Genomic DNA, 25973 nt, shown 5'->3' with positions numbered 1-25973 from the left:
GTATAATGGAAAAGTGTGTTACAACTTTCATTAGAAACAGCATTATTCATAAAGTTCTTTTTCTCCAGTTTGAACTCAAAACTACTTGGCCCAAGATATTATTTATGGTAGAATTAAAAGTATGCTTTCTGATTTTATTTGCCTATTAATACATGCATCTGATAATTAACAATGTGCTAAGCAGTCAAAGCAAATAATTACTTTTCTAGTGTCTGCCCCAGCATATGAGCTAAATGAGGAGGAAGCCACTAATTGCATATTAAAAAATGGTAACTAGCTTTAAAACATTCTGTTTAATCTCAGACCACAATACTCAAAATAGTTACAGTCCTTTACTGGCTCAGTTACAATCCCACAAAAACAGTCCAACTCTTCAGAACAGATACGAATTCGGCTCGGGTCACACTGGATATAAAATATGTGTTCAAAAGACTGACGGTTCACATTTACAAGGTCTTCCGACCAATGGAAAAAGTTAATCATAAAAACCGTATCTTCTAATTTACTAATAAGCTCAGTATATTTTATGCAAGAAGCACTGAAATTGCATAGAGAGCTTTTATTTTAAATTTTATTTTGAAATATGACTGAATACATTAATGTAATTCAGAATAAGTCAGTAAACATCTACAAAAACATGTTACATAATTTTAGTGAGTCCTAAAACATTTCTGTTTTCAAAGAAAAGAAGCCACTGGTCATAAAAACTGTAAACCTGGAATCTAACCTTCAACTATCCAATAAAAGCAGAAGTTTGCTCACTGGATGGTCCAGAGTGAGAGATCTAGCTGATGCTACAGTGCATATTACACCAAATGATTCCAAAGAACCTAGTTAACAGCAAAATCAGAGCATCTGGAAGCAGCATTAATCTGGTCAACTAGCATCTTACCTTGGTTTTACCTGGTAAACCAAGACTGAGTCCTGCTATGATTTCTAACTCCATTAGAAACTGGAGCATCCTGTGGTCACTTTAGCAATATACAGTATCAGCACCAGGAAACCCTTGCTCAAGGGTCACCAAGGATGGCCCAGTTCACATGCAGCTAAGGTTTTACCTCTCTACAAAACTTAGCAACATCCTGCGAATGTGCTTCTGTACCAAGCTGCTGAGACATCCACCACTTGCCCAGAGAAACAGAGCTCACTGACCCTTTCTTATGAAGCCCCAGGCTATTGGGGTTTTGAATGCTTCCAGCATCAATGGGCTCTTGGCTCAGAAATGGAGGTTCTGAGAAGGTAAGGGGTCTGTCCCAGTTTACCCAGCACATCAGTGGCAGGTGTGGAGCTGGCATCTGCCTATTTTGGGTCTCTGTGCACTGCCTTATTTTTCTTCTTCCCTACCTTGCTGCATTTGTACAAGCCCAACAGTAGGAAAGGCTGCTTCTCCAAGACAACCACCCTGGATTCTACCCAGTGGGACCCAACAAATGACATGGGAATGTCCACATTAATAACTTTGCATTAAATATGTATAAACAGAGAATGAAGTCCTCCTGCTCATTATACTCACTGGACTCTGTAAAGAGTGATTCTGGGCAGCCCCTTTCTCACATCTTCATTTTGGGATTGTTTTGGATAGGTAGGCAGCCAGACAAGTGAACCCTGAGGGGGGAGAATGAATGCACCCCAGCTTACCATAGAGTACCTCAGCTTCTAAAGGCACTGGAAATTACAGGACTCAGAGCCCAGGTTTACAAGATAGTATTAGCCAAATGTGTATGGCCACTGCAGTGTTTTCTGCAATGGTCTTCAGGTTTTCTGCAATGGGGGGTCTGCTCTACCTCTCTGATGGGCAGGCGCAGTTCCACCAGCTTATATTTGCTCACCAGGGTTTATCTTGCCTGGGGGAGAAGGTATCAGAGGAGGAAACCAAAATACAAGAGTTCTAGAAGGTGTCTGTTATTTTTACATTCTACTTCTCTTATCTTGAAGGGAACCAGCCTGCTCTTCAGACCACACTGCTGAGGCAGAGATGACCCCACACCCTGGCTACAAGGGACCACGTGAGCTGGACAGTAGTCAGTCAAGGACTTTGATTGGACCACCTAGAATAAGGCACTATATGTTGTGGTTTCTGTGACAAAGATATAAACCCAGAAACCTAGAGAGAGCCTGCATAAGAATGAAGTCAACCCAGAGGAAAGCAGGGCTGAGTGAGAGAGACCAAGTCCTGATAACAACCTAAGCCTCTGGATCCAGCCATATCTGAAGCCCAGATCTGCCACTGGACTTTATAGTCCCATAAAGGAATATGCACCTTTAATTAAAAAAAAAAAATTTGGTTTAAGTTAGATTTCTGTCGCTTGCAAATGAAAAAGTAAAAATAGAGGAGAAATTAAAGTGCAAGAAGAGAGGAAATAAGAGAAGATAGCACTTATAGATATGGTTATCTGGAAGCAGTTCAAGTTTGTCCCCTGGAAATAAAGGTGACATGTGGGAATCTGTTCCATTTTTCATAGTAAGTTCAGATCATCAGAACTGTAGCTCTGCCTAATTATTGTGATTAATCTCACCAAATTCTAAATATAAAATGAGCGTGCATTTTCTGATGTTCAAGGATACTCCAATAGCCATGGAGAGAAGGAATGCACTATTACTGAATAAAGACATCTCCTAAATCTTTTTTTTTTTTTTTTCTTTTTTCTGCCCAAATGCAGTCATGACTGGGAGGAGAGAAGGTCACATCAACAGCACAAGTCTTACCTGGCATGGCATGGATGAGGTCCCCACAAAGAACAAAGAATCTGGGTTTGGGCTTCAACTTGTTGATGGCCTGCACAGCTTGCTCAGTTAGACGGATCTCCTGGCCCCACTCGTCACCGCCACTGTCGCTGTCCCCAGTGGACCAGGCCTTCATTAGTCCAAACTGTGGGTCTGCTCCTTGGATGAAGTAGAATGGGCCTTTCCATTCCCTTTCCTTTTCTTATAAAAACAAAACAGAACAAAACAAAACGGAGAGGGAAGAAATATTATAAAATCTGTCAGGGAAAGCATCCAGGTTATCGTGCAAGTGGATACAATATTTTTCTTAAATTAAGTAGGTCATTTTAATAAGCTGCTGTTCAAACATACCATTTTCCTGTCATAGTCTAGAGGATTTTGATTTATACTAATTATGCCTGGGACCTGGTGGTTCCCAAAGGCCAGGAAAAACCATGTGGGCTGCAACAGCCACGCAGCCAAGCTGTTTGTTTAAAACTAGCTGGCCAGAATGGAGCGCAGAGGCACAACAGCACGCTGTATAGAGGATATTAATGTTCAATAATAGTTTTTTTAATTAGAATTAAAAATACCAGAAATTGAAAGCTGCCAGAAGTATTATATTTAAATTACTAGGTGAAGTGCTTTCAAATCTTTTATGCCAGGCTTAATGGCACAATTTGCACTGTTTCGGGGGATGTGGCAGCATTTTAATTATAAAACTTGGAGCCTGGAAGCTCCGGCTATCTGGTAGGAAATGCAGTGCCAGAAACGAAATCTTGAAAGGAGTTAGTCAACGAGAAGAAAAAAAAAAATCAATGCTAACATTTCAAAGGCAGCATAATGTGGGCTTAAGCAAGGCATGAGGCTGGGGGTGGGGCAGTAAGGGAGAAGGAAGGGAGAGGGGATTCTTTATGGTTTTGGATAGGGCCAAGCACCAAAGGGTCACCTGAACCAGGATTATTAGGCTTGTCCTTCCTATCAGTTCCAAAAATCCTAAGCTTGGTGGGCCACAGGTCTCTACCCGTATTAGCCAGAAGGACTGCAACCAGTACTTGCTTTTGCAGAGCTGGAATGGCCATTAATGAGCATGGAAGCCCTGTGGGTGTCAAACTTTTTTTTCATGGGGACAGCATCTTCCCCTCAAACAAAATCTTGTGTGGTAGACCAACATTGAAAAAGAGAGCCTCCTCTGCCTAAGCTGGATCTGAGGACAGGGCAGTGTGAAGACCCCCAATTTATAGCCCCTACATTTATCCAATGAGAACTGAGGCCCAAAAAGGGAACATGACTGGCCTAACGGCCACCAGCAATCACTGGCAGGAAGAAAACCAGCCCACAATCAATCCTGAGACTGTTTTCTTCTTTTTAACAAATTAGTATATTTTGCATGTTAACTGAGTAAGTGGCATTTCCTTTGGAAGTCATGAAGATATTACGATTTCCAAAAAGCTCCTTGGAGTTATTTCATGTCTCTCTGTTCAATTCATTCATTGAATTGATAAGTATTCACTGAGAGCCTACCATCTGCCAGCCCCTATACATGGTGCTGACCATACACGGCTGGACCTAGACAGACAAGGCCCAGCTTTCCTGGGGCTTAGTCCTCATGGGGGAGAAAGACCTGGAACAAGGAAATGAGCAGGGAATGGAGCTGGAGCAGCAGGTCTAGGAGGGTGAAGTGAGAAGTGATGGCTAATTTCAACTGGATGCACAGGGAAGGCCTCTCTCTGAGGCGAATCATCTATGCTGAGAGCTTACTGGCAAGGAGCCAGGCTAACCTTTCTAAATATGGTCACCACCCTTCTGCCCACCATGCCTTGCTTACTGTCATCTTAGAGCGGACCTCTGGCTTTAGGACTCCCTCCCTTCTCAAGTGCTTTTTCAGAATTTACAAATGCAAGTGTGCGAACTACCTGCACATACTTTATTGAACAGATTGCATATGCAAGTTACTCCACCAGTTCTTGACCCACAGCTCAGAGACTGTTAGCTGCTCAATCAAATCACAACCAACTTGAACTCAATCTTTTTTTTTTTTTTAAAGATTTATTTATTTATTCATAGAAACACAGAGAGAGAGGCAGAGACACAGGCAGAGGGAGAAGCAGGCTCCATGCAGGGAGCCTGACATGGGACTCGATCCCGGGTCTCCAGGATCACACCCCGGGGTGCAGGCAGCGCTAAACTGCTGCATCACCAGGGCTGCCCTGAACTCAATCTGAACAAGGAGTGCATGAAACCCTGAAATATGCATCTCAGTGTTAAGGACAGCTGTCTAGCACAATAACAGACGTGAACTTGTATTTATTGAGCCCTTACTACATGTGGCAGAAAGAATACCAAAAAGGTCCCAAAGATCCCTTGGTCAAAGAGTACAAAGATTTAGTTCTACAAGATTTGGTTGTACAAGAAGTTCTGGAGATTTACTATACAGCAGAATGCCCACAGCTAACAAAACTGTATTGTATACTTGCAATTTGCTGAGAAGATGGAATCTATGTCAAGTGCTCTTACCACACACATAAATAATGATGATGATGATGATGATAAAGGGGTGACAGGAACCCCTGGAAAGAGATGGGTATGTTTATGACCTTGATGGTAGTGATGGTTTCACAGGTGTTTACTTATCCCCAAACTCCTGATGGAGTTGTACACATTAAATATATACAGTTTTTTACATGTTAATCATGCCTCAATAAAAATGGTCAAAAAGAAAGAAAAAGGGCAGCCCAGGTGGTTCAGTGGCTTAGTGCTGCCTTCATCCCAGGGTGTGATCCTGGAGACCCGGGATCGAGTCCCATGGGATCGGCTCCCTGCATGGAGCCTGCTTCTCCCTCTGCCTGTGTCTCTGCCTCTCTCATGAATAAATAAATAAAATCTTTAAAAATAAATAAATAAAATGCAGATGTGTCCAAAATATTAAAAAAAAAAGAAAGAAAAAGAGAGAGATTACGCTAGAAAAAGACCATGATTTTCATCTCTCTCTTTTTCACACACACATAGCCCTCCCTCTGCAGGTAAAAGGCTGCCGTGCTGTGACCCACCTATTGGAGAGGCCAACATGATAAGGAATGGAGGCAAAAGCCCGTGAAGAGTGGAGACCCTCCATGCAACAACCCAAAAGGAGTGAAATCCTGCCAACAATGACATGAGTAAACTTGGAAAAGGACTCTCCCTTATTAGCTGGACTGTCAGATGAGACCATGGCCCCAGCTGACATGGTGCCTAAACCCTGTGGGAGACTCTGCAGCAGAAGGAAACTGTGACACAGCACAGTTTTGTTGTTTCAAGCTGCCAAATTTCAGGATGCTCTGCTATAAAGTGATAATAGATACTGAGGGATCAGGCATTAAAGATACAGAGTCAGCAAGACTTCTTCAAGGGTTGAAGGCTGGTGTCGTTTAAAAAAAAAAAAAGAAAAATGAGATTCCAATTTGTGTTTTAAAATTAATTGTTGGCATCATTCATTTATTTTACTTGAATAATAACCTTTCTACATTGAATGCTTTTAATGACATTCCTGTTTCTGAGGCAGTTTGCAGAGCTGTTTAAACTGGCCAAATTAATCAGAATCAGATCAGGGAGGTGATCGTCATCCCAAGGTTGGTGCATAAATCAATCTTCCATAACAAACAGAATTTATAAACAGTTTTCTACAGCAAACATTTTAACCAATATAGTTTCCTACAACAAATAGTCATCATCTCAAAAAGTCAATAGTCCTTGGAGGTATTAAAATAAATCTTTCATTATTATTTGTTTACTTAGTAAAATCTTAGATGGAATCTCAATTTTACGATGACAAGGTACAAAATAAATAGATTTGACCTGAAATGAATGACAGCTCACATATCACTATTCCACCTGCCTTACATACATAATAAGAACAATTTGACTTCAACCTCTGCCTTCTCAAAAGCACCTGGGTCCTCTTAAAGTTCTGCTACAGAAGCTTGTGGTCTTCAGTCTCATCTTAATTAAGGCTTAATTTGAGACTTATGATGCTTAGTTGCAGAGGGAGGAATCTTTTGTAAATTTATACCTCCCCCATCCTTCAAAACACTGAGAAAGTGAATACTTAACAATGCTTGCCTTAAACTATTTTGCCAAAGTCCAAAGTCACGCCCAGGGCAGGACACAGGTATTAGCTAACATCTACAAGAGCCAGGGAGAGCTTGCCATGCCATCTCCTGCCAGGCAGAGCACGTGTCTGACCTCGGCACAGTCCAGCTGCTCTCTTTAGATTCCCTAAAAAACACTGTTCTGGCAGTTTGAGCCCCAGAAGTTCAGATATACCAAGGTTCACTCCTAAAGCACCTCAATACATAATCAGAGCACTTTTTATTATTGAAGAAAAAAAAAAAAACACTTTGGCATCCAGGGAGCTTTTTGTTTTTTTGGTTTTTTTTGTTTTGTTTTTTATTTTCCTAGTCAAAGAATTTAACTGTGGGACTGCTTAGTTAAATGGTAAATGCCTGATAACCCCCCCCCCTCAAAAAAAAGGAGAATTGCTGAAAGTGAAAGTTGAGGGAGGGGAGGTGGTGCCTATGATAGGAGGGCACCAATGAAGCATGCTGCCCTGCGCGTGAAAAGCAGGGCTGGGCCTACACTTTGGGCCTCACGGTGTGACCCCTAAACCAGCATCAGCATCACCACCTGTGAGCTTGTTCGAAAGGCAGCATCTCAAGCCCAGCCCAGACCTACTGAGGCACAGTCTGCATTTTAACAGATCCCCACATGATCCGTATGCAAAATCAAGTTTGAAAAGCACTGACCTGTAACTAATCAAGGAACTGCCTAAACGTGTTTGATCAGAAACAGGTGCAAAGTGATTTTTGTTTCCCTAAATTGAAATAATGGCTTAGAGGATTGGTTGTTATTTTGCATATTTTCCTACTGAGGGTTTTTTTTTTTTTTTTTTTTTTTTTTGCTTTTAGTTTTCTCTTGCATATTTTCCTTTTCATTTTTAGGTCCCTGTCTGTGTCCAGCCCAGGTAATTTCCAAAATTGATAAAAGAATGCAGTCAGGGACCCTAATTAGGGACGATGATAAAGCCAAGGTCAAATTTTGAGATAAACTAAGTACTTGAAGAATAAATGCATTAGAGGATAACGTGAGGCTGATTAAATTAAGACCTCATTTCTGACATAGGTGGTACCAAAACAAGACTACAATCTTGAAACATTTGACACAAACTTCTGATAATGTCTACAGGGTGCTTACTGTTAATACACCACGAAGTATGCAGGTATTTAACTAAAATACCTAAGTCTTCTATAAATAAGAATTCCACAATGAATTGAACTTTTTCAATATAATTTTTGTAACAAATTCACAGAGATGGTGTATTAGTAATCTACTGCTACTGTAACAAAGGAACACAAAGGTAGTAGCTTGAAACACTACACATGTACTATCTCAGTTTCTGTGGGTTGGGGATCTGGGCACGGCTTAGAGCACGGTTCTCTGCTCACGGTCTCTCATGAAGACTCACATGGGACAGAATCTGCTTCCAAGCTCACTTACGGAGTTGACTAGGTTCCTAGCCGGCTGTGGTCCAGAAACTACCCTCAGTTCCTCGCCATGTGGGCCCCTCCAGCATGGCAGCTCGTAACATGGAAACTGGCTTCATCAAAGACGGTGAGGGAGAGGGTCTGCTAGCAAAGAGCAGTTATAATCTTACGTAATATGGCGATGGACGTGAGATCCCATCACTTTGCTGTATTCAATTCATTATAATCAAGTTGCTAGGGCAGCCCAGACTACAGAGCAGAGGATCACACAGGCTATAAATACTCGGAGGCGGGGACCCCTGGAACCAACGGAGAGTCTCTGCCACAGGGGGGACTATTAAAGCCTAGCCTCACATACTTAACCACACCACTTAGACCTGACCCTCCTGTACTGAGCTGAGTGGGCCCATTTATTGCAGCCCCATCCCAGGGCGGCTGAAAGGTTACCTCACAGAAGCCAACCTTTTCCCACTACAGCAATGGAAATTTTCAGTGTGGGAGGGATTTGCAGAATTACTTAACCCCTTATTTAACCAACGAGGGATACTGAGGCCTGGCTAGGGATCTTAGTTATGGCTCAAGTTCAAGATCACACAGTTAATGAGCAGTGGCTTCCACTGTTCAGAATCTCAGTGCTGCTGGGCTGGCCTGCAGAGGGGAGAGCCATAAAGGAGATGGAATGTGCCTTGGGCTGCCTGCAAGTTATCCACCTCCATAAAAACATTTTTATCTCCAAAAAGTTTCCTTTGAAAGGAACATCTTGGTAAATAAGAAAAGTGTACACAAAGATAATGCTGGCAAGGCCCAGAGCTTTTCCCCAGTAGGCTGTGATGTTCACAGTCCCTGCCAATAGCACAGGGCTGATTCAGGGTATAGGCTAGAGCCCAGGACATCTATCTTCTATGGGATGCTAATTGGTGATCTTCTCCAGGAATTACAAACTCCAGGTCTCTGGATGCGGTCTGCCTAACAGGTGTGTTTTGTTTGGCCCACATAGTAGTTATAAAATTTTGAATCTTGCCGACATTTTAAATTCATGAGTTTCATGCAGATACCTGATTTTCTAGATGCTCTTGGAAAATCTAGCCAAATCAGGCCCAACTGGAATATGCTGACTGGCTGGGCTAAGCAGTGGCTGCTCCTCAAAGGGGACGTGTGGTCTCAAATTCACCATGGTCCACACTTGGTCCCATTCACCATCTGGCCCTTGTGCACATGGGCAGTGACAAGCCCAAATCTATGATAACTCTTCCATTCTGCTCAGAGGTGCAGAATGACCTTGCTCAGCAAGGTCAAGGTCACATAACTTGCTCAAGGTCTAACAAAGGGCTGAGAGGCCGAACCAGGCCTATTATGCCACAAATACCTGACTTCAGGGCAAGGGGTCACACAGGTGAGATTATAGAGAAGACCTAGCTAGCTGGGAGTGCCAAAATCTGTCCAAATGGTATGTCATAAAAAAACAAGCTCTGTGTTACCATAATAAATTACCATAATTTATTAAGGTACCACAGCCTGAATCAAATTAATTTTAAAATTTAGTTCTTAAAATCTTTAATTAATTAAAAAACATTTTTATAAAGGAAATATTGGCCTTAGAGAGAAATCTGATTCATCCATTGTACAGAGAGTATCAGGATTTGGCCACTTACAGATTTTAGCTGATAGAGACTGTCACAGACACCACCATCTTTCAAAACTGAAGAATAACAGGACTGTGGATTTGTGTGGTATTAAACTATAGACAGTAAAGGCCTGTGAATCTTCTTTAAGCATTACTGGGTACAAAGCGACTGCACACATAGAAGAATCTTAAAAACCTTTAAAAACTCACACAATGCCTTACCACTAATCCTTCCTTCCTATGCAACTGTTTACGTGCCAATATCCTGCCTGAAAGACAAATATACAAATTGCAAGGACTCTTTGCCGTTAATATCAGGAACTAAATGTTTTCTTAAATCTGTCTCTGTCAATACATTTCCTCTCCCTCATTTTTATTATACCTTTCAGGCATGTATGTCAACTCGTATTGAAAGCTGACTTTTTAACATATACCAAGAATTAGAAATTTCATTGATCCTTTCGCTATTACTAGCTCATCAATGACTAATTATAATAAATGCACCCCCAAAAGCAAATGAATTACTATTTTCATCACTCAGCTAGGAAAAGGCCTATAGGAATCAGTCATGCCATTAATTAACACCTAATACACTAACAGCGTGTGCTCTCCCGATGTGCCAAACTTGTTACTGTACAGGCAACTTCAAATGGTTCAAGGTGGAATACAATGATAAATAGCTCTCAGTTTAATTCTAATAAAGCTAAGTCTCATTTCCCAAATCTCTTTTGCTTTTGGGAAGATATTTATTAAGAAGTCTGATGAGCAGGCTGGTGAACAAGGCCCTAATCATTACAACAGTGTATCACTACACTGTAAGAATATTTAAAAGTTCAATGTTTGCACTCCTGTTAACTTCTCCGAATCAAAATCATACATGAACTGGGACCGCAAGGGCCACATTTCTCCATTTGACTAGAAAGCTGCAGAATTAACTAAAAAAGTGAGCAGAGTAGTGGTTTTACTTTCCTGAGTATGTCCAAGGTCCCAGCTCATCCCATCTGCACCTTACAACACTCCCACAAGCAAATCCTTGAAGACTGGCCTCTTTTTCCTTATGGCCCTGAGTCTGCCAACAAGGTCCCCAGTTCACCAGTCTACAGATGACAGGATTGTGTGTCACTGGGTCCATTTAGCCTACCAGGTGGATGCACGTGCTCTACAGTACCTCCTTCACCTCCACAGCCCCATCACCTTGGGTCAGTGCTCCACCACTCCCACCCAGGGCTACCAGAGCAACTCCACGCAATGCTCCCTACTCTGATCCACTGCAAGCAATCACTGCCGCCGTGACTTCCTACAACCCTTGTCCTGATCATCAAACTCCCTTGCTGAAGGGTCACTACACTCTAATTTCCATAAGTAAAGACCCATGTTCATGTTTCCTTTCCAGTATATTGTCAGCATGTATCACTGGGTCACTGGCATGGGAGAGGCATTCAGTAAACATTTGGTGAAGGGATAAACCAAGATGTTGAGGGATCCTTGTTCATTCTGGCATTTGGGTCTAAAATGTAGGGCAAAATTTTTCTAGCTATACTGATTACTGTTCCCATTAGACTGGTGGCTCTCTTGACCAGGGATGATTGTGACCCCCAGGGGACATTTGATGTCTGGAGACATTTTTGGATGTCACGCTGGGAGGGTCACAGTGCTTCTGGCATTCAGTGAATAGAGGCTAAGGATGCTGCTCAACATCCCAGATTATATAGGGTGGCCCCACAGCCAACAGTCTAGCCCATAATGTCAATACAGAGACTGAGAAACTCTCCCCAAAACATGCCACAGGATCCCTCCAGAGGGACCCTTATCTGCTCCTCAACACATGCAACCTTTCCCACTGCTTCCTCTAGAGGATGCTCCCCACTCTCCTAACTCTTCCTGCTGAGACTCCACCTACCCTTCCTAGCCCAGCCCAGCACCTACCTCCCTCCCCTGCAAGGAGATGGAGCTCTTCCTTCTTCCCTCTTTCAGCAAGTTTGTTCTGAGTACCTGCTATGTGACAGGCACTACACTTTAGTCACTGGACATTCAACAGTGAGCAAAACCACAGGTCCCATTCCTTAAGACCTTACACAATAGTGGAGAGATGGATGACAAACAGATCAACAACTAAGCTGACTACACACTGTGCTCATCATTACTGCAGAAGGAATCACAGTGATCGTGGACAGAGTGACTGGTGGGTGGGAGCTGAGGCTGGATGGAGCAGTGAGGCAACATGAGAGCCAGGCACAGGGTGGCTGTGGGGACGTACCCCAGGCAGAGGGCACAGCAAAGACCAGACCCTGACACTGGAGGCAAATTTGAACGTAAGGTAGGGGGTAGATCATGCCAAGGCATGTCTCCCAAAGCCCTCACCGGGTCCTAGTATAGCCTAGACTCTGAGGCTTGCATGCCAGGCTCAAGTCCCAGTTCCACCCTTTACCAACCATGCGACATAACACAAGTTCTTAATCTCTCTGAGTCTTAGTGTCCTCAGCCATAAAGTAAACCCTACCTCAGAAGGGTTGTCATGAACAGTGACTGAGTGAATACATATAAAGCATTTGCACTTGGCGCACAGTAGCCAAAGCTCACACCAAGTGTGAGCTTCTGTGATTCTGACTGTTACTTACAGTAACTCTTGCCCTTCTCTTAGCAGAGACAAAGCCACCCAAACCATACCCATTTCTTTATTCCCCATAGTACATGGTGGGGCGCAGAATATACTTGGTGATACAGATACGCATACAAGCACACACACGTACAAATTACGTGCTTTGATCTTAACATTCTTCCCTTCATATACTGGGAATATTGTGTCGGTTATAAAACAGCAAAGATGGGTAGCTTTACAGCTGTCTGGAGGCTTTCTGGCTAAAGAGCAAATGCCAACGAGATGCAATTTTTGCAGTTTCTCACAGTAGCCATCTGCACAGTGAATCACAATCTAAATGTCTGCAGTAATACCCCTCATCTTCTCCAGGGACTAATCTTATCTTAGTAGTGAAAAACAACAACAACAACAACAACAAAACCACAGCAGTAGCAAAACAATCTTCACCACCTTGGGACTCTTTCTGGTTTAACGATCCAAGTGTCCCGACTGTAAAACTGCCAGAACTTATGTTCCATATAATAGTGCCATTCCTTAGTGGCTGCCCAGGGCTGGAGTGGCGGGTGGGGTGATGGCTGATGGGTGCTGGGTTTCCTTCTAGGGTAATGAAAATGCTCTAAAATCAACTGCGGTGACGGTCGCACAACTCTGTGAACGGACTAAGTGCCAGCTATTTAAAGTAAATAGTGCCCTCTGAGGCCCCCCTTCCCCTGAAATAATTAACTGTGACAGCACTATCCTCAGAGTTTCCATATTACTTTTCCTAAGTAGCAAAGCAAATTTATCCAATCTCTCTTTTCTTTGCCTAAATGCATCCAAAGGTGGTTTTTGAGACACACAAAAGCTTCTGAGTCATAGCTTGGCTGCCAAACTTGCCATTCGGGGATAAAGGACCTGCCAAAATCTTTATCTGCAACCCTTCAGAGAAGTAAAAGGTAGACAGGCCCGGGCTCCTCGGCCAGGTGGCTTTCAGCCTAACTGGCTTTGCCTGATGCTGTTCTAGACAACAGCTACAGGGGGGAAAAGACATTTCCTGAACCTCTCTCACTTTTCCAAAGCAGAATTCCATTTGGAGTTTGCCTTTTTGGGGTAGATGTTTGCTAGGATTTATTTCCCTCCATTACCCATGCTGCTATACCAAGAAAGCAGGTGGTTGGTGCCCTGGGTGGTACTTTGGGGAGAAGTGGAAAAAGATGCTCTCTGGGCAGAGGTGCCCTGCGGGGGCAAGGCTGGGCAAAGAGGCCCTGGGTGCGAGGAGAAGGCACCCTTTCCTCAGGGCAGATATGGCCCAGAGAGGGCTCACCTAATAACATGAAGCTCCTTTAACAGGTACCTTTGGAAAAAAAAAAAACAAAAAACAAAACAGGTATCTTTGAATGCATGACCTCGGCACCACCTGGGGTGGTTTGCAAGGAATCCCATTAATTGACTCAATATCTTGGTTTTTGTTTTGTTTTGTCCAGAGGACTCATGGTGTAAGCAATTGGTCAGGCAAATACAGAGAAATGTGATTGTATTTACTCATTTACTTATATGACAAATGGCCACTGAGTGGCCTCCACTGCCCGACACTGTCCTAAGTCTGGGCTCCCTGCCCTCCAGGAATTTATAGTCTAGGGGCATGAAAAGGCATGAAAGTCACAGGAATAAATACACAAATGTAAATTGTAATAAGTGTTGTAAAGGAAAAGAACGAGCAAAGGGGAATAACAGGACCCTGAGAGTGGGAGAATGAGCACACATTTCTTCTAAAATGCTAGTCTGCTTCTCCCTCCGCCCATGTCTCTACCCCTCTGTCTCTCATGAATAAATAAAATATTTTTTAAAAATAAAAATCAATAAAAAATAAAATAAAGTGATACCAGAAGAATGACAGACCCTAGAGAGAGAAGGAGAGGGACAGAGAAAAGCTATGGCAAGGGATGACAGGCCCAATTTTTGTTTCAAAGAGATGGCTCGGAATGCCGTACAGGGAGTAGACTGGCGGGGCAAGAGTGGACACAGAAGGCTACTGGAACAGTCCAGGTGAGAGATGCAGGGCTGGGGGTCACAGGGGGAGCTGGGAAGGGAACAGGTGGACAAAGCCAAGGCGAGCTCTGGAGGCTGGAGGGATGGGGCTGTGGAGAGAATGGGAGGAAGAGAGATCAGGATTGACTCCTGGGCTCCTGACTGAACAGGAATGGGAGGGCAAGACAGGAGAAGGAGCATTCTGGGGAGCAAACAAAGAGTTCTGTCCTATTCCAGTATGTGCTGGTGGCCAGCTCAAAGGGCTGGATGCCAGGAGAGCTGTGCTCCCTTCCTGGCCCTCCCACCTCCTGATTTAGGACCTGAAATCCTGAAGCATCTCAGCACCCTCGGGTAAATGAAGCCACTGCATCCATCACCACAGCTCATCTTAAGACAGCTGTAGCCAACACTCTGCCTCCGTTTTACAAATGAGGACCTACAGCATTAGCATGATTAGGTTTTTTTTCTTTTTCTTTTAAACAATGGTACATGGCAAGTTTGGGCATTCTTTCACTCAACAAGTATTTCCTGACTGTCTGGCTACATAATGGACTCAGTCCTAAGAGTGGCTGACAGCAGTTCTTGGGCTCCTGGAGTCTCCAGCTGCCAGGGCCCCATGCTATTGCCTGTAACTAATTGGGAGGGTTCGGCAAAGTTAAAAATCACATGCTTCACAAATATAAAAAGCTGCCAGTTAGTCCTCTCTGTGAAAGAGATGCTCTCTTACCAAACCCACAGATTTACCAACACTCTCCATGCCCTCCGCAAATGCACTGACTGTTGCCCAAAGTCCCTCAAGGGTTCAGCTCTGTGCATCCATCAGTTGTCCCCGAAAGTGTTCAAGCTAGCACTTACTTTTAAATCACTTAAACATGTAAACCAGAGAAATATGAATTGTAAAAAGGGCCGCTTCCAATAAAACTGAGACAGATGCTTCGGGAACACTCAACAAAAGGCAGGCTGGCCAAAATAAAGTACTATTGAATTAGGTGTTGCGGAGACAAGTGTAAAAGATTAGAGGAAAAAGAAAGTATAAACCTAGAATCCTTTACTTGGAGTGCTTTCCGAGTGATTTTTAACTGACTACTCCACTGGAAAAAACCCAAACTGGAAAAGATTCATTATGGGTGTTGTTTATGCAAGAAAGACTCCATGGCAGGCCCATCTGTAAACCCAATACTCTAAGACAAGTCCTTGGCCCGACCTCAAAAGAATGGTAAATGAATGTACATTTATAGATTACATTAAAAATAAATGTTAAAAGAATGTGTATTTTTCTAAATTCCCCTCTTCTGCTCATTTTTTCTTTTGACCAACTACTAGGTTTCTACTGTAGTAAAAAAAAAAAAGCTTTTTTCCTAATAATTAGACCCTTACCCCACACCATTCATAAAAATTAATTCAATATGGACCTACACCTAAATGTAGTAGTTTAAACTAGAATACTCTTAGAAGAAACACTGAAGTCAATCTTCACAATTTGGGGTTAGGCAAAGATCTCTTAAGACATCAAATGCACAAATGATAAAAGAAAAAGATGATAATTTGGAACTTCATCAGAATTAAAAATTCTGATGCTGCATAGGTTATCATCAAGCAAGGGAAAGGAGAATCCACAGAATTGGAGAAGATATTTGCAAACCATGGATTTGATAAGGGATCTATATTCAACATATATAAAGAATTGTAGCAACTCAATGAAAACACAACCCAATTATAAATGGGGCAAAGGACCCGAAAAGATATTTCTTCAAAAATATACAAATGGCCAGTCAGCACAGGAAAAGATGTTCAACATCATTAGCCTTTAAGAAAATGTAAATCAATACCACAATGAGATATCAATTCACACCCATATAGTTGATTATAATAAAAAAGAGAGATACGACAAGTGATAAGTGCGTTGGCAGGGATATAAGGAGGTGTGGATCCATGTATCTTGATGATGTGAACGTAAAATAGTGCAGCTCCTTTGGAAAACAGTTTGGAAGTTCCTCAAACTGTCAAATGTACTTATATGACCCAGCAATTCCAATCTTAGGCATATACCCAAGAGAAATGAAACATATATCCATACAAAGATCTGTATGTGGATGTTCACATCAGCTTTATTCCTAACAGCCAGTGTTCATTTGGGAAACGTCTGCCAACGTCCAAATGTACATCAATACGTACTTGGATAAACAAGATATGATTTCCCACACAATGGAATGTCAATTCAGTAAAAAGGAACAGAGTGCTGATATCTGCCCAAGAGAATCTTGAGGATTATGCTAAGAAGCCAGTCACAAAAGAACACAGATTGTAATTCCATTTATATGAAATGTCCAGAAAAGGCAAAGCTATGGAGGTAAATTAGTAGTTGTCTTTGTGAGGAGTGGAAACAGGAACAGACTGTAAATGGGCACAAAGTTTCTTTTTTTGGGAAACAGAAAGGTTCTAAAACCCTGACACTGTACCACTGTAAATTTATTAAAAATCACTGAACTGTGAACTTAAAATGAGTCAATGTTATGGTATCTCGATAAAGTCACTAAAATACAGAAAAGCCAAAAAAAAAGACACTCAAAAATAAAAGCTAATTTTTTCTCTTAGACTTGTTATGATGAGAATGTTTTACACACTAATTTTTACTGATGATGATGATGATGATGATGATAATGAGGAGGGGATAAATAATCAAAATTTTTGTCTTATGCACAGGAGCCCTTCTTAAATAAGAGATAACTGGTTTGGCCTGGACGTATGACATAATTAAAAGCATTTATTTCATTTTCTTCACTGATCTGTTAGAATTTTTCCAATACAATATTTTCAAGACCCCATTCAGACCTCAATAAACATTTTCAGGTCTAGTAGTTCTAGAAGAGGCCTTAGGTGAGACCTGGAAGAGATGGGGCAAGTTATTTTTTTTTGGGTGCTCCACTTATATTCTGCCACGTGAGAGGGTTTCCAGAGGTGACTGAGAAATATTCAGGACTGGTGAGGAGCTGTTTCAACTCCTCTGAAACAGCTGCAGAGATTTAAAATGTCCAGGGAAATCATCTTTTTAAGAAAACCACCAAAGAGCCCTATCCTCTTCCAAGGATACATTCAGGGGGAACATTCTGGTGGTAAAAATAAAACTGGAAAAAAGAACAGCTTAGGACCTGAAAACAAATAAACATGGGTAATTTTTAAAACCGATTTTACCTTGATAGCTCTCCTTTTTAGAATTTCTTCAAAACTGATGTCATGAACTTTTCAGAAAAACAATTATTTGCTAGGATAAAGTGTAGCCTTGATTAGGGTGTATGTGTCGAGGAAATATAATTATCAATTTGCCTAATTAAAACGAATATTTGAACATGCCTGAGGAATGTGCACCTTTCTCAAATGAGACGTGTACAATTTACTTTTTACAAACATCTGTTGATGGAGCCTCACAGATTGTGTTAACAAGGAACGGATGCCTGAGGCCAAGCTTCACGTACAATACTCCCAGAAGAAGTGCACGTTGTACTGCCACTCCTATAAATTACCAGGGGGGAAACAGTCTTAAAGTGCTTACCACAGACTGAGTGTTGTATGCCCCCCAAAGTTTCATGTTGAAACCCAAACCCCAACATGATGATATGTGGAGGCGGGGCCTCACGGGATGTGGGGGGGGGGGGAGGGTGTGTGTGTGGGGGGTGATGAGGTCAGGAGGGCTGAGTGATGAGATTAATGCCTTTTGGAAGAGACCCCAGGGTGCTCATTCCCCGATTCCCCCCGAGGGCACAGCAAGAAGATGGTCGTCTGTGAACCAGGAAGGTTTGCGCCCATTCGCATCCCGCTGGCACCTTCATCCTGGACTTTCAGCCTCCAGAACTGTGAAAAGCATCTGTTGTTTATACGCCACCCAGTCCACAGTGCTTGGTTACGACAGCCTGAATGGACTAAGACAGCACTCTTCGGTTCCCCTGCCAGGCGCTTTCGCTAATTCTGAAGGGGGCTTTGAGGAGCGAGTGTATGAGGGTTATAAGGGAATCTGATCAGTGTCCTTGTTTCCTCACACATGCAGCTTCAAACTCTTTGATGCTATTAGGTAAAGACCAAAGTCCTCAATTACTTATCCCTCCACCCTGCCCACCACCATCCTCCTTCTCATAGAACACCACAGCCCCCACTCTTCCCTTTCACATCCCGCCAGGCCGCAGATTTTTACACCTGCTCCATCCACCGTCCACGATGCTCTTTCCTCCCTTTATAGTCATCCTCCTGCAATCAGGTAACACACCCCTTCCTCAGGGAAGATATTCAGCAACGGAATGTATACAGTAGATACGTGTACAATGGACTACTGCCCAGGAGGAAAGTGCATGAACTAGAGCTTCTGACATCAATATGGATAAATCCCAAATCTCATGTTGGGCAAAAAAGTCCTATCAAACTATTTAGAAGATGGGCACTACGGCCAACTATGTTTTCTAAAACCCGCCACAGCTACATTTCTGGCCCCGACACAGTCTTCCAGAACCTTGCTACTCCTCACCAAGAGCTGCAAAGAAGAAAAGAACAAGGTTTTAGGGCTGAAATCTTGAGGAGAAACGTATTTTAAATAGGCTAGCCAAGAGCACCTGGGTGGCTCAGCAGTTGAGCAGATTCTGCCTTTGGCTCAGGGTGTGATCTCGGGGTCCTGGGATCAAGTCCCCCATCAGGCTCCCTGCATGGAGCCTGCTTCTCCCTCTGCCTCTCTCTCTCTCTCCTAATAAAGCCTTTGGAAAAGAAGAAAAAAATAGGCTAGCCAAGGGAAAACCTGACCCTTAGAAAGTGACTGAACTTTATATACAGCTTGGAAGCTCAGAAAGAGAGGGCCAGGCTCCACCAGCCCAGCCACTAGCGATGGGAGCTGGAGAAAAGAAAGCCCTTGGAGAAAACCCGTGTGGCAGCAGAACTGGGCAGAGGTCAGGACGACATGCATGAAGCAAGAAAGGTGAGCGCACCCACCAGACCATGCAGGGCACCATGGGGTGGGGGTGGGGGGGGGAGGGAGCAGCGACTCACAAAACTGGTGAGTGCATGGGAGGGGAGCCTGACTCCTGGCAGCAAAAAACCTAAGAGGACCAAGCAACAAGCAATGTGCCAGCTTTCTGCCTTGGGCCCCCAGGGCTAAGCGGGTCCAGAGGTTGGATTACAAGAATACCCTTCATCGGAAAGTATGCTCATAAATTGAATTTAGCTAAAAAGAAAAGAGGCACCTGGGGGGCTCAGCGGTTGTGCACCTGTCTTTGGCTCAGGGCGTGATCCCGGGGTGCTGGGATCGGGCTCCCTGCATGGAGCCTGCTTCTCCCTCTGCCTGTGTTGTGTCTCATGAATAAACAAAAATTTTAAAAAAATCTTTAAAATAAATAAAAAGAAAATACATGCATTAAAAAAAAAAAAGCAAAACGACGTAACATTTTTGCATTTTACAAGAAGCCCGAGTAAATGCAAACCCCCTCCGGAGCTCCTGCACCCTGCCCCGCCCTCCACATGCTGCAGGAAGCCAGCGGGACGACGGGAGCCTAAGATACAGGCTGGGGGCCTGCAGGCGCACAGCCGCGCGCAACAACAGCGAGGATGCTCTTCCCGGTTTGCAGGTGGGGAAACTGAGGCCGAGCCGCCCTGCTGGGGCACGCGTGCAAGGCAGGGCCGCCAGGAAGCAAAGTGCACAGCCCGCGCGCCCGGGAAGCACGCTTTGCTGCCTCAGGGCATCGCCTCCGGTCTCGGTCTCTCTCGGGGATGCGGAGGCCCACGAGGCCGCGCCGCCCGCACACCTGCTCTCGGGCCGCGCCCCCCGAGGCCCCGGGCGCGGGCGGTGCGGCAGCTATTGCGGTCCCCGGCTCCCGCCCGCGGGGCAGGTGCAGCCCTCGAAGCCGTCCGGCTGGAGGCTGGAGGCGCGCGCGGCCGCACCGACGGTTCCGCCGACGGAAGGTGCCGCAGCCTGAAGTCCCCCCTCCTCCCCCCTCCCCCTCCCCCTCCCCCTCCCCCGGCGGAAGGCCGGCCGTACCTGAGGGAAACGCGTCCAGGGTCCTGCCCCGGGCTCTGCGGAAAACACCCCCCGCCTCCGCAGCCGACATGGCGAGCGAGTTTCCCGGCTCCCCCCGAGGACACAGTGGCGCGGGAGGGAACGGCAGGACGCCGCTGCAGCCCCAACCGCCGGGCCCGTGTTGCCCCGCTCCGGGCGGCGCCCTCTGCTCGGGGCGGGGCCGCTCGGGGCGCCGCTGGTGCTGCCTGGGCGAGGCGGAAGCGCGAGCGGCCCCTCGGGGATCGACTGCGGCGCCTGGCGAGCGGAGGCGCCTGGACCTGGGCCTGGATGCAGGCGTGCGGGGGATGCTCGGCAGCTCAGGCTGCGGGGAGCGACCGCGGGGTTTCCCTCCTCCCCCCCTCCAGCTCCCCCGGAGGCGGCCTGCCCTGGTTTCACAGGTGCAAACACGGGGCGCCCAGTTAAGCTGGAATTTGAGACGCACGATGAATGATGGTTCAGCGTAAGTATAGCCCACGCAGCATTTGGGATATACTTACCCTAAAATTGTTTTCGTGATCTGAGATTCCACTTTAACTGGAGCTCCTGCATTTCATCCAACAACCCTACCTTAGGCGGGGTGGGGGGGAGGTCCGAAGCGCTGGGCCCTGTCTCAGGACAGTCCTCCAAGCCCCCCCACTGTGACCCAGGAGCCCTGATCATGAGGCATCTTCACCATCACCCTGTTACTGTCATCATCGCTCCCTTGGAATCGTAGCTCACCTCCGCTGCACAGGAGCGCCAGGGCTGTCGTGAGCTGCGTGTGTCAGAAGGGGAGACTGACGCCCAGAGAGGTGGCGCAGTTTGCACGAGGTGACACACCTGCAAAAACAGTGAAGCGGCCACCGATCCAAACCAGGACCTGTCTAGGAAAAAGAAGGGGGAAAAAAAGCTCTTGCACCACGCTGCTGTAGGCTGGTGTTTGTCAACGTGGTTAAAAACAAATTCCGGGAGGGGTGGCACCTGCCGAAGCCGAATCTCTAGAAGAAGGGTCTGGCTTTAAAAAAAAAAAAAAATTATTTATTTATTCATGATGGAAAGAGAGAGAGGCAGAGACACAGGCAGAGGGAGAAGCAGGCTCCATGCAGGGAGCCTGACGTGGGACTCGATCCTGGGTCTCCAGGATGATGCCCTGGGCCTAAGGCAGGTGCTACAACCACTGAGCCACCCAAGGATCCCCAAGGGTCTGGCTTTAACTCCTTATGAGGTTCTTTTGATCCATCAGGTTGGGAACTTCTCAACTAGCTGCCTACATCCAGGAGACTTGTCCTCCAATCTTGGACAAGAGTTCTAATAGTAAATGGTAAGTCCTCGGTAAGTATTAGGCATTCACTCTCATCATCACGACTAGTCACCGTATCGCTATTCCCTGCGTGTGGTCTGCCCCCCCACCCCCCACCCCAGGAGGACTGTCAGGAAACATTCAAGAGGGAATGACAAAATGAGAACTAAAAAGTCCCAATGGGGACCTCAAGACCCTGCAAGTTCCAGCTCCGGCCTGCCTCTCACCCAGTAACTGTCCTCTTTCAGTTCCTTAAACATGCAAATCCAGTTCCCTATTTTTGCACATGCGGTTCCTTCTGCTTAGAATGCACCTGCCTGGGTAGCTCAGCGCTTTAGCGCCGCCTTTGGCCCAGGGTGTGACCCTGGAGACCTGAGATCGAGTCCCATGTCAGGCTCCCTGCATGGGGCCTGCTTCTCCCTCTGCCTGTGTCTCTGCCCCTCAGTCTCTATCTTCATGAATAAATAAATAAAATCTTAAAAAAAAAATAGAATGCACCTGCGCATTTAAACTTCAAGGCCTCTGCTTAAATCACACTTCCAAGGAGAGGCTTTAGCCCCCCCACACACACTTGTACACACCCTTCCTATGGAAAGCAGGTTTCCTCCTTGTTCTTTTTGTAACTCTCTGTTCTTGTCTTTTATAGATAGCCCTTTGCACAGTTGGCGCTATTGCCACACATGATAATTATTTACAGATGTACTCATTTGCTTCAGGTGTTATTATTTGTCCCCGATGTCTTTCCCAACTCAACTGTTAAAGTCCACATGGGTGGTTACCTCAACTGCCTTGCTCACCAGGAAGGGTGCTTGAGGCATAGACACTCAGTGGCTGCTGCATGAATAAATAGATTATGAATATCTTGACAGTATAGCCTGATTTGAACCTGGGCAGTGGTTGGGCATAGCTCTATTGGTAGTGATGATGAGGAACCTCAGAACGACACGGGAACCATTGAATGCTAATAATGGGTGCAACCAAACCTTGTCTGCCACTGGGTCCCAGCAGCTTCTTAGCCTCATTGCCTGCCCATCTTCGCCTCATCACTGTGTAGGTGGGAGGTCCCACTCTCCTCTGACCATGGTCTTTCAGTTCAGAAAGAACGTGGTCTTTCTGTTCAGCTGTCTGCCTGGCAGCATGAGAAGAGGGTATTCCTGGGCAGCTGGGCCTGTCCAGTCCATTTCCCAGCTGTGCAACCCTGAGCAATTCACATCATCCTTCTGAGCTTCAGCATCTTCATTTAAAATGAGATAATCGGGGGACACCTGGGTGGCTCAGTGGTTGAGCGTCTGCCTTTGGCCCAGGGTGTGATCCTGGAGTCCTGGGATCGAGTCCCGCATCAGGCTCCCTACATGGAGCCTGCTTCTCCCTCTGCCTGTGTCTCTGTTCCTCTCTCTCTGTGTCTCTCATGAATAAATAAATAAAATCTTTAAAAATAAATAAAATGAGATAATTGTAACACCAACCTCATTTGCTTTTGTGATAAATCAGTGAAGCTCTGAGCAGTTTCCAGAACATACCAACTGCCTCATACGTTTTTTTCTGAGTCAAAACTGTTACTATTGTTAGACTACCCCTTCAACCCATTCTTTTCTAGTCAAAAGTCTCATTTTTTCAAGATTAGGTGTTCAGGGGTCATCTCTTATATCAGTCAGGCATCGTGTCACAGCAAATAACCAAAAATCACTTCAAATTGGTTTAATAAGAAAAGGAATCCATTGACATAAACAAAAAACCCCATGCAGCTTCAGGTGAGGTTTGATCAAGTTGCTCATATGACGTTATAAGAACCCAACTTCTCTCCATTTATCCTCTCTGCTTTAGTCATTTTGGCTTTATCCTCAGTCTCCATGTAGAGAACTCCTTCCCACCATTTGAAAGTTCCAGGCTCCCCCTTCTAAGAGCAGAATGGCTACCACAGTTCTAGACCGCACCCTCATGAGACACCACCTAGGGAGGAGAAGGAAAAAAGGTCTCTTTTTCTCAAAACCCCCAGCAAACATTCGGTTGCATCACCGCAATGCCACTTGGAATATGTGCTTCTTTCTGAAGCAAGGTCAGGAGATAAATAGCATGTTTAGACTGGCTTAAGCTATAAGGGCCACCCCTGGAGGAGTGGTATCGATATCACTCAAACCACCTGCCTGAAGATGAACAGCCTTGTTCTCTTAAAATGACACATGGATACCCTGATTGCCCTGAGAAAGGGGGGAATGGCTAATTAAAAAAAAAAGAAGAAGAAGAAGAACCGACAGAATCCACTGTATTCCCCATGCACAAGTGAGGGTTTGAGTGAGGGGAGGGAGAGCATATCAGCCAGCGACTACCATGCCTCCTCGCCACCCTTTAGAAACTGTCCTTTTTCTCCACCCCACCCCTTGTAACAGCAGGTCCAATTGTGCTGTTACTTAGAAACCCAGGTATATAATTAAGAACACTAGTTGCTGTACTGGACTCTATTATAGCTTCACTCCATGAAGCCAACAGAACAATCTGTCTTAATACTCAAAGGCCCCTATGTTGCTGAGGTTTTTTAGTTCTTCCATCTACTCCTTAGAGATCTTCCGTCTCCTTCTCACTATCAGGCTGTGAACTGCTGCTTCTCACCATTTCTGGAATCTCCCCGTAGCAAGTCCTCACTCTACCTCCTTCTCTGGTTTCTTGTCTGCCCATGTTTGTGAAACCAGATGACAAAGGTTGTTAGGATTATGAGCCAGGTTGGTTTACAGATTTGAGCCAGGAGGCCTGGCATACGAGTTCAAAGCCTCATTTAAAGGAAAGTGCTTAGGATTGACTTCAGTGGATATAGTCATTCCCGGGTGGACTGTGTGATGGTTAAGTTTTATGTCAAATTGGCTGGCCCCCAGTGCCAAGATATTTGGTCAAGCGTTATTCTGGATGTCTCTGCCAGAGTGGTCTTAAGATGAGATTTACCTTTCAGTTGGTGGACTTTGAGAAGAGCACGTTGGCCTCCACAATGTGGGTGGGCCTCGTCCAATCAGTTGAAGATCTGAATAGAACAAAAGAGTGATTCCTCAAGCATGAGGGTATTCAACCAGCAGATGGCCTTTGGATTTCAACTGCAACATTGGCTCTTCCTGGTTCTCCAGCCTCCTGGCTCACTTTGCAGATTTTGGACTTGCCAGCCTCCATAGCTGTGTGAGCCAATTCCTTAAAATAAATCTCTTTCTATATGTCTACACATTTTTGCTTCTGTTCCTCTGAAGAACCCTGACTCACACAGATTGTTCAGAGGTCTTTTTTGGAAGTGTTAAAGTCCCAGAGTGAGGCTTTAATTCAGGTTGGTATCATTCTGGAAGGAAGGATAGTATTCTGATACAGCACATTTGAACTAGGTGGAAATGTGAGACACAAGACAATGACTCAGCAATGTGGGCACCAGACGCCCCTCACCATTACCCACTCGTGACCTGCACTTTTTCAGCTGACACTCAGAAATCAGGGACTAGGGGATGCGATGGGGTCAAGGCGAAGGGCAGTCCATGAGGATGTCAATTTTATAGACTTGATTGTTTTTTTTAATTGAAAATAAATAGATTGGACCAGGTTGACATGCTGTGTGTACTTCAGACCCCAAAAGTTGGTGTTTTTTTTTGTGTGTATTTTTCTAAAATTTATTGACTTCACTGATACCGTCACAGTGTTGGCATTAACAGGACTTCCACGATTTCTCCCCTTTTCAGGGTGTTAGAGAATTTCTGAAATGTTTGAGGTGTACCTACGTTCAAAGTTAAATCCTGTCCCTGAGACCTTTTAGATGTCATTGCAACTCTCTCGGGTGAGCTGCAGAGCTCGTAGATTGTGTTTTCATCGTTAGAAAGAAAATATAACCATTAGGTGAGCTACTATGTGTAATTATCGTTTATGAGTGCCTGCCAGGTCTTTATGTGCACAGTCTCTCCTGTTAGCCCTCAAACAAAAGAAAGTCTCACCTCATTTTAAAAATGAGACTATGGAGCCACAGAGGAAGCCAAGTAATGTGCCCGGAGTCATCCCACCACTTGCCAAAATAGCGAAGCCTACGGCCCTCTTTTTACCCTGTTTCTGCCTCTCATGTTCAATTTCCATGTCTGTTTGGCACCAGTTCCTCCTTGCTGCCCACCATTTGGCTTAAAGAGTTGAAGTCTTAAAAAAAAAAAAAAAAAGAGTTTAAGTCTTTGAAAACTTGTCCCATTTGGGTGCAAAGCACTTAC

General features: G+C 44.8%; 1 protein-coding gene and 1 long non-coding RNA gene across 5 annotated transcripts in view; one reads left to right on the top strand and one right to left on the bottom strand.

Moving 5' to 3' along the window:
- Positions 1–22376, bottom strand: part of CPPED1 (calcineurin like phosphoesterase domain containing 1) — a 101380-nt gene extending 79004 nt beyond the window's left edge. The window contains exons 1-3 of one of the 4 annotated variants that reach the window (XM_072753830.1): positions 22341–22376; positions 21201–21343; positions 2707–2925 (exon numbers count right to left, since the gene is read on the bottom strand). In XM_072753830.1, coding sequence (XP_072609931.1) covers positions 2707–2860 — 154 coding nt within the window. In that variant the 5' untranslated portion in view covers positions 2861–2925; positions 21201–21343; positions 22341–22376. Of the gene's footprint in view, positions 1–2706; positions 2926–20462; positions 20801–20977; positions 21733–22340 lie in introns of those variants that run through there. The other 3 variants (XM_072753831.1, XM_072753829.1, XM_026003134.2) reach the window with 3 other exon arrangements.
- On the top strand, positions 20737–25393 carry LOC140598317 (uncharacterized). The gene is made up of 2 exons (XR_012000638.1): positions 20737–20940; positions 21703–25393. It is a non-coding gene; the product is annotated as an uncharacterized lncRNA (long non-coding RNA).
- The last annotated feature ends 580 nt before the right edge of the window (positions 25394–25973 follow it).

The sequence above is a fragment of the Vulpes vulpes genome, chromosome 3, assembly GCF_048418805.1.
Source record: "Vulpes vulpes isolate BD-2025 chromosome 3, VulVul3, whole genome shotgun sequence".
NCBI lineage: Eukaryota > Metazoa > Chordata > Mammalia > Carnivora > Canidae > Vulpes > Vulpes vulpes.
This window is presented reverse-complemented; position numbering and strand designations above follow the sequence as displayed.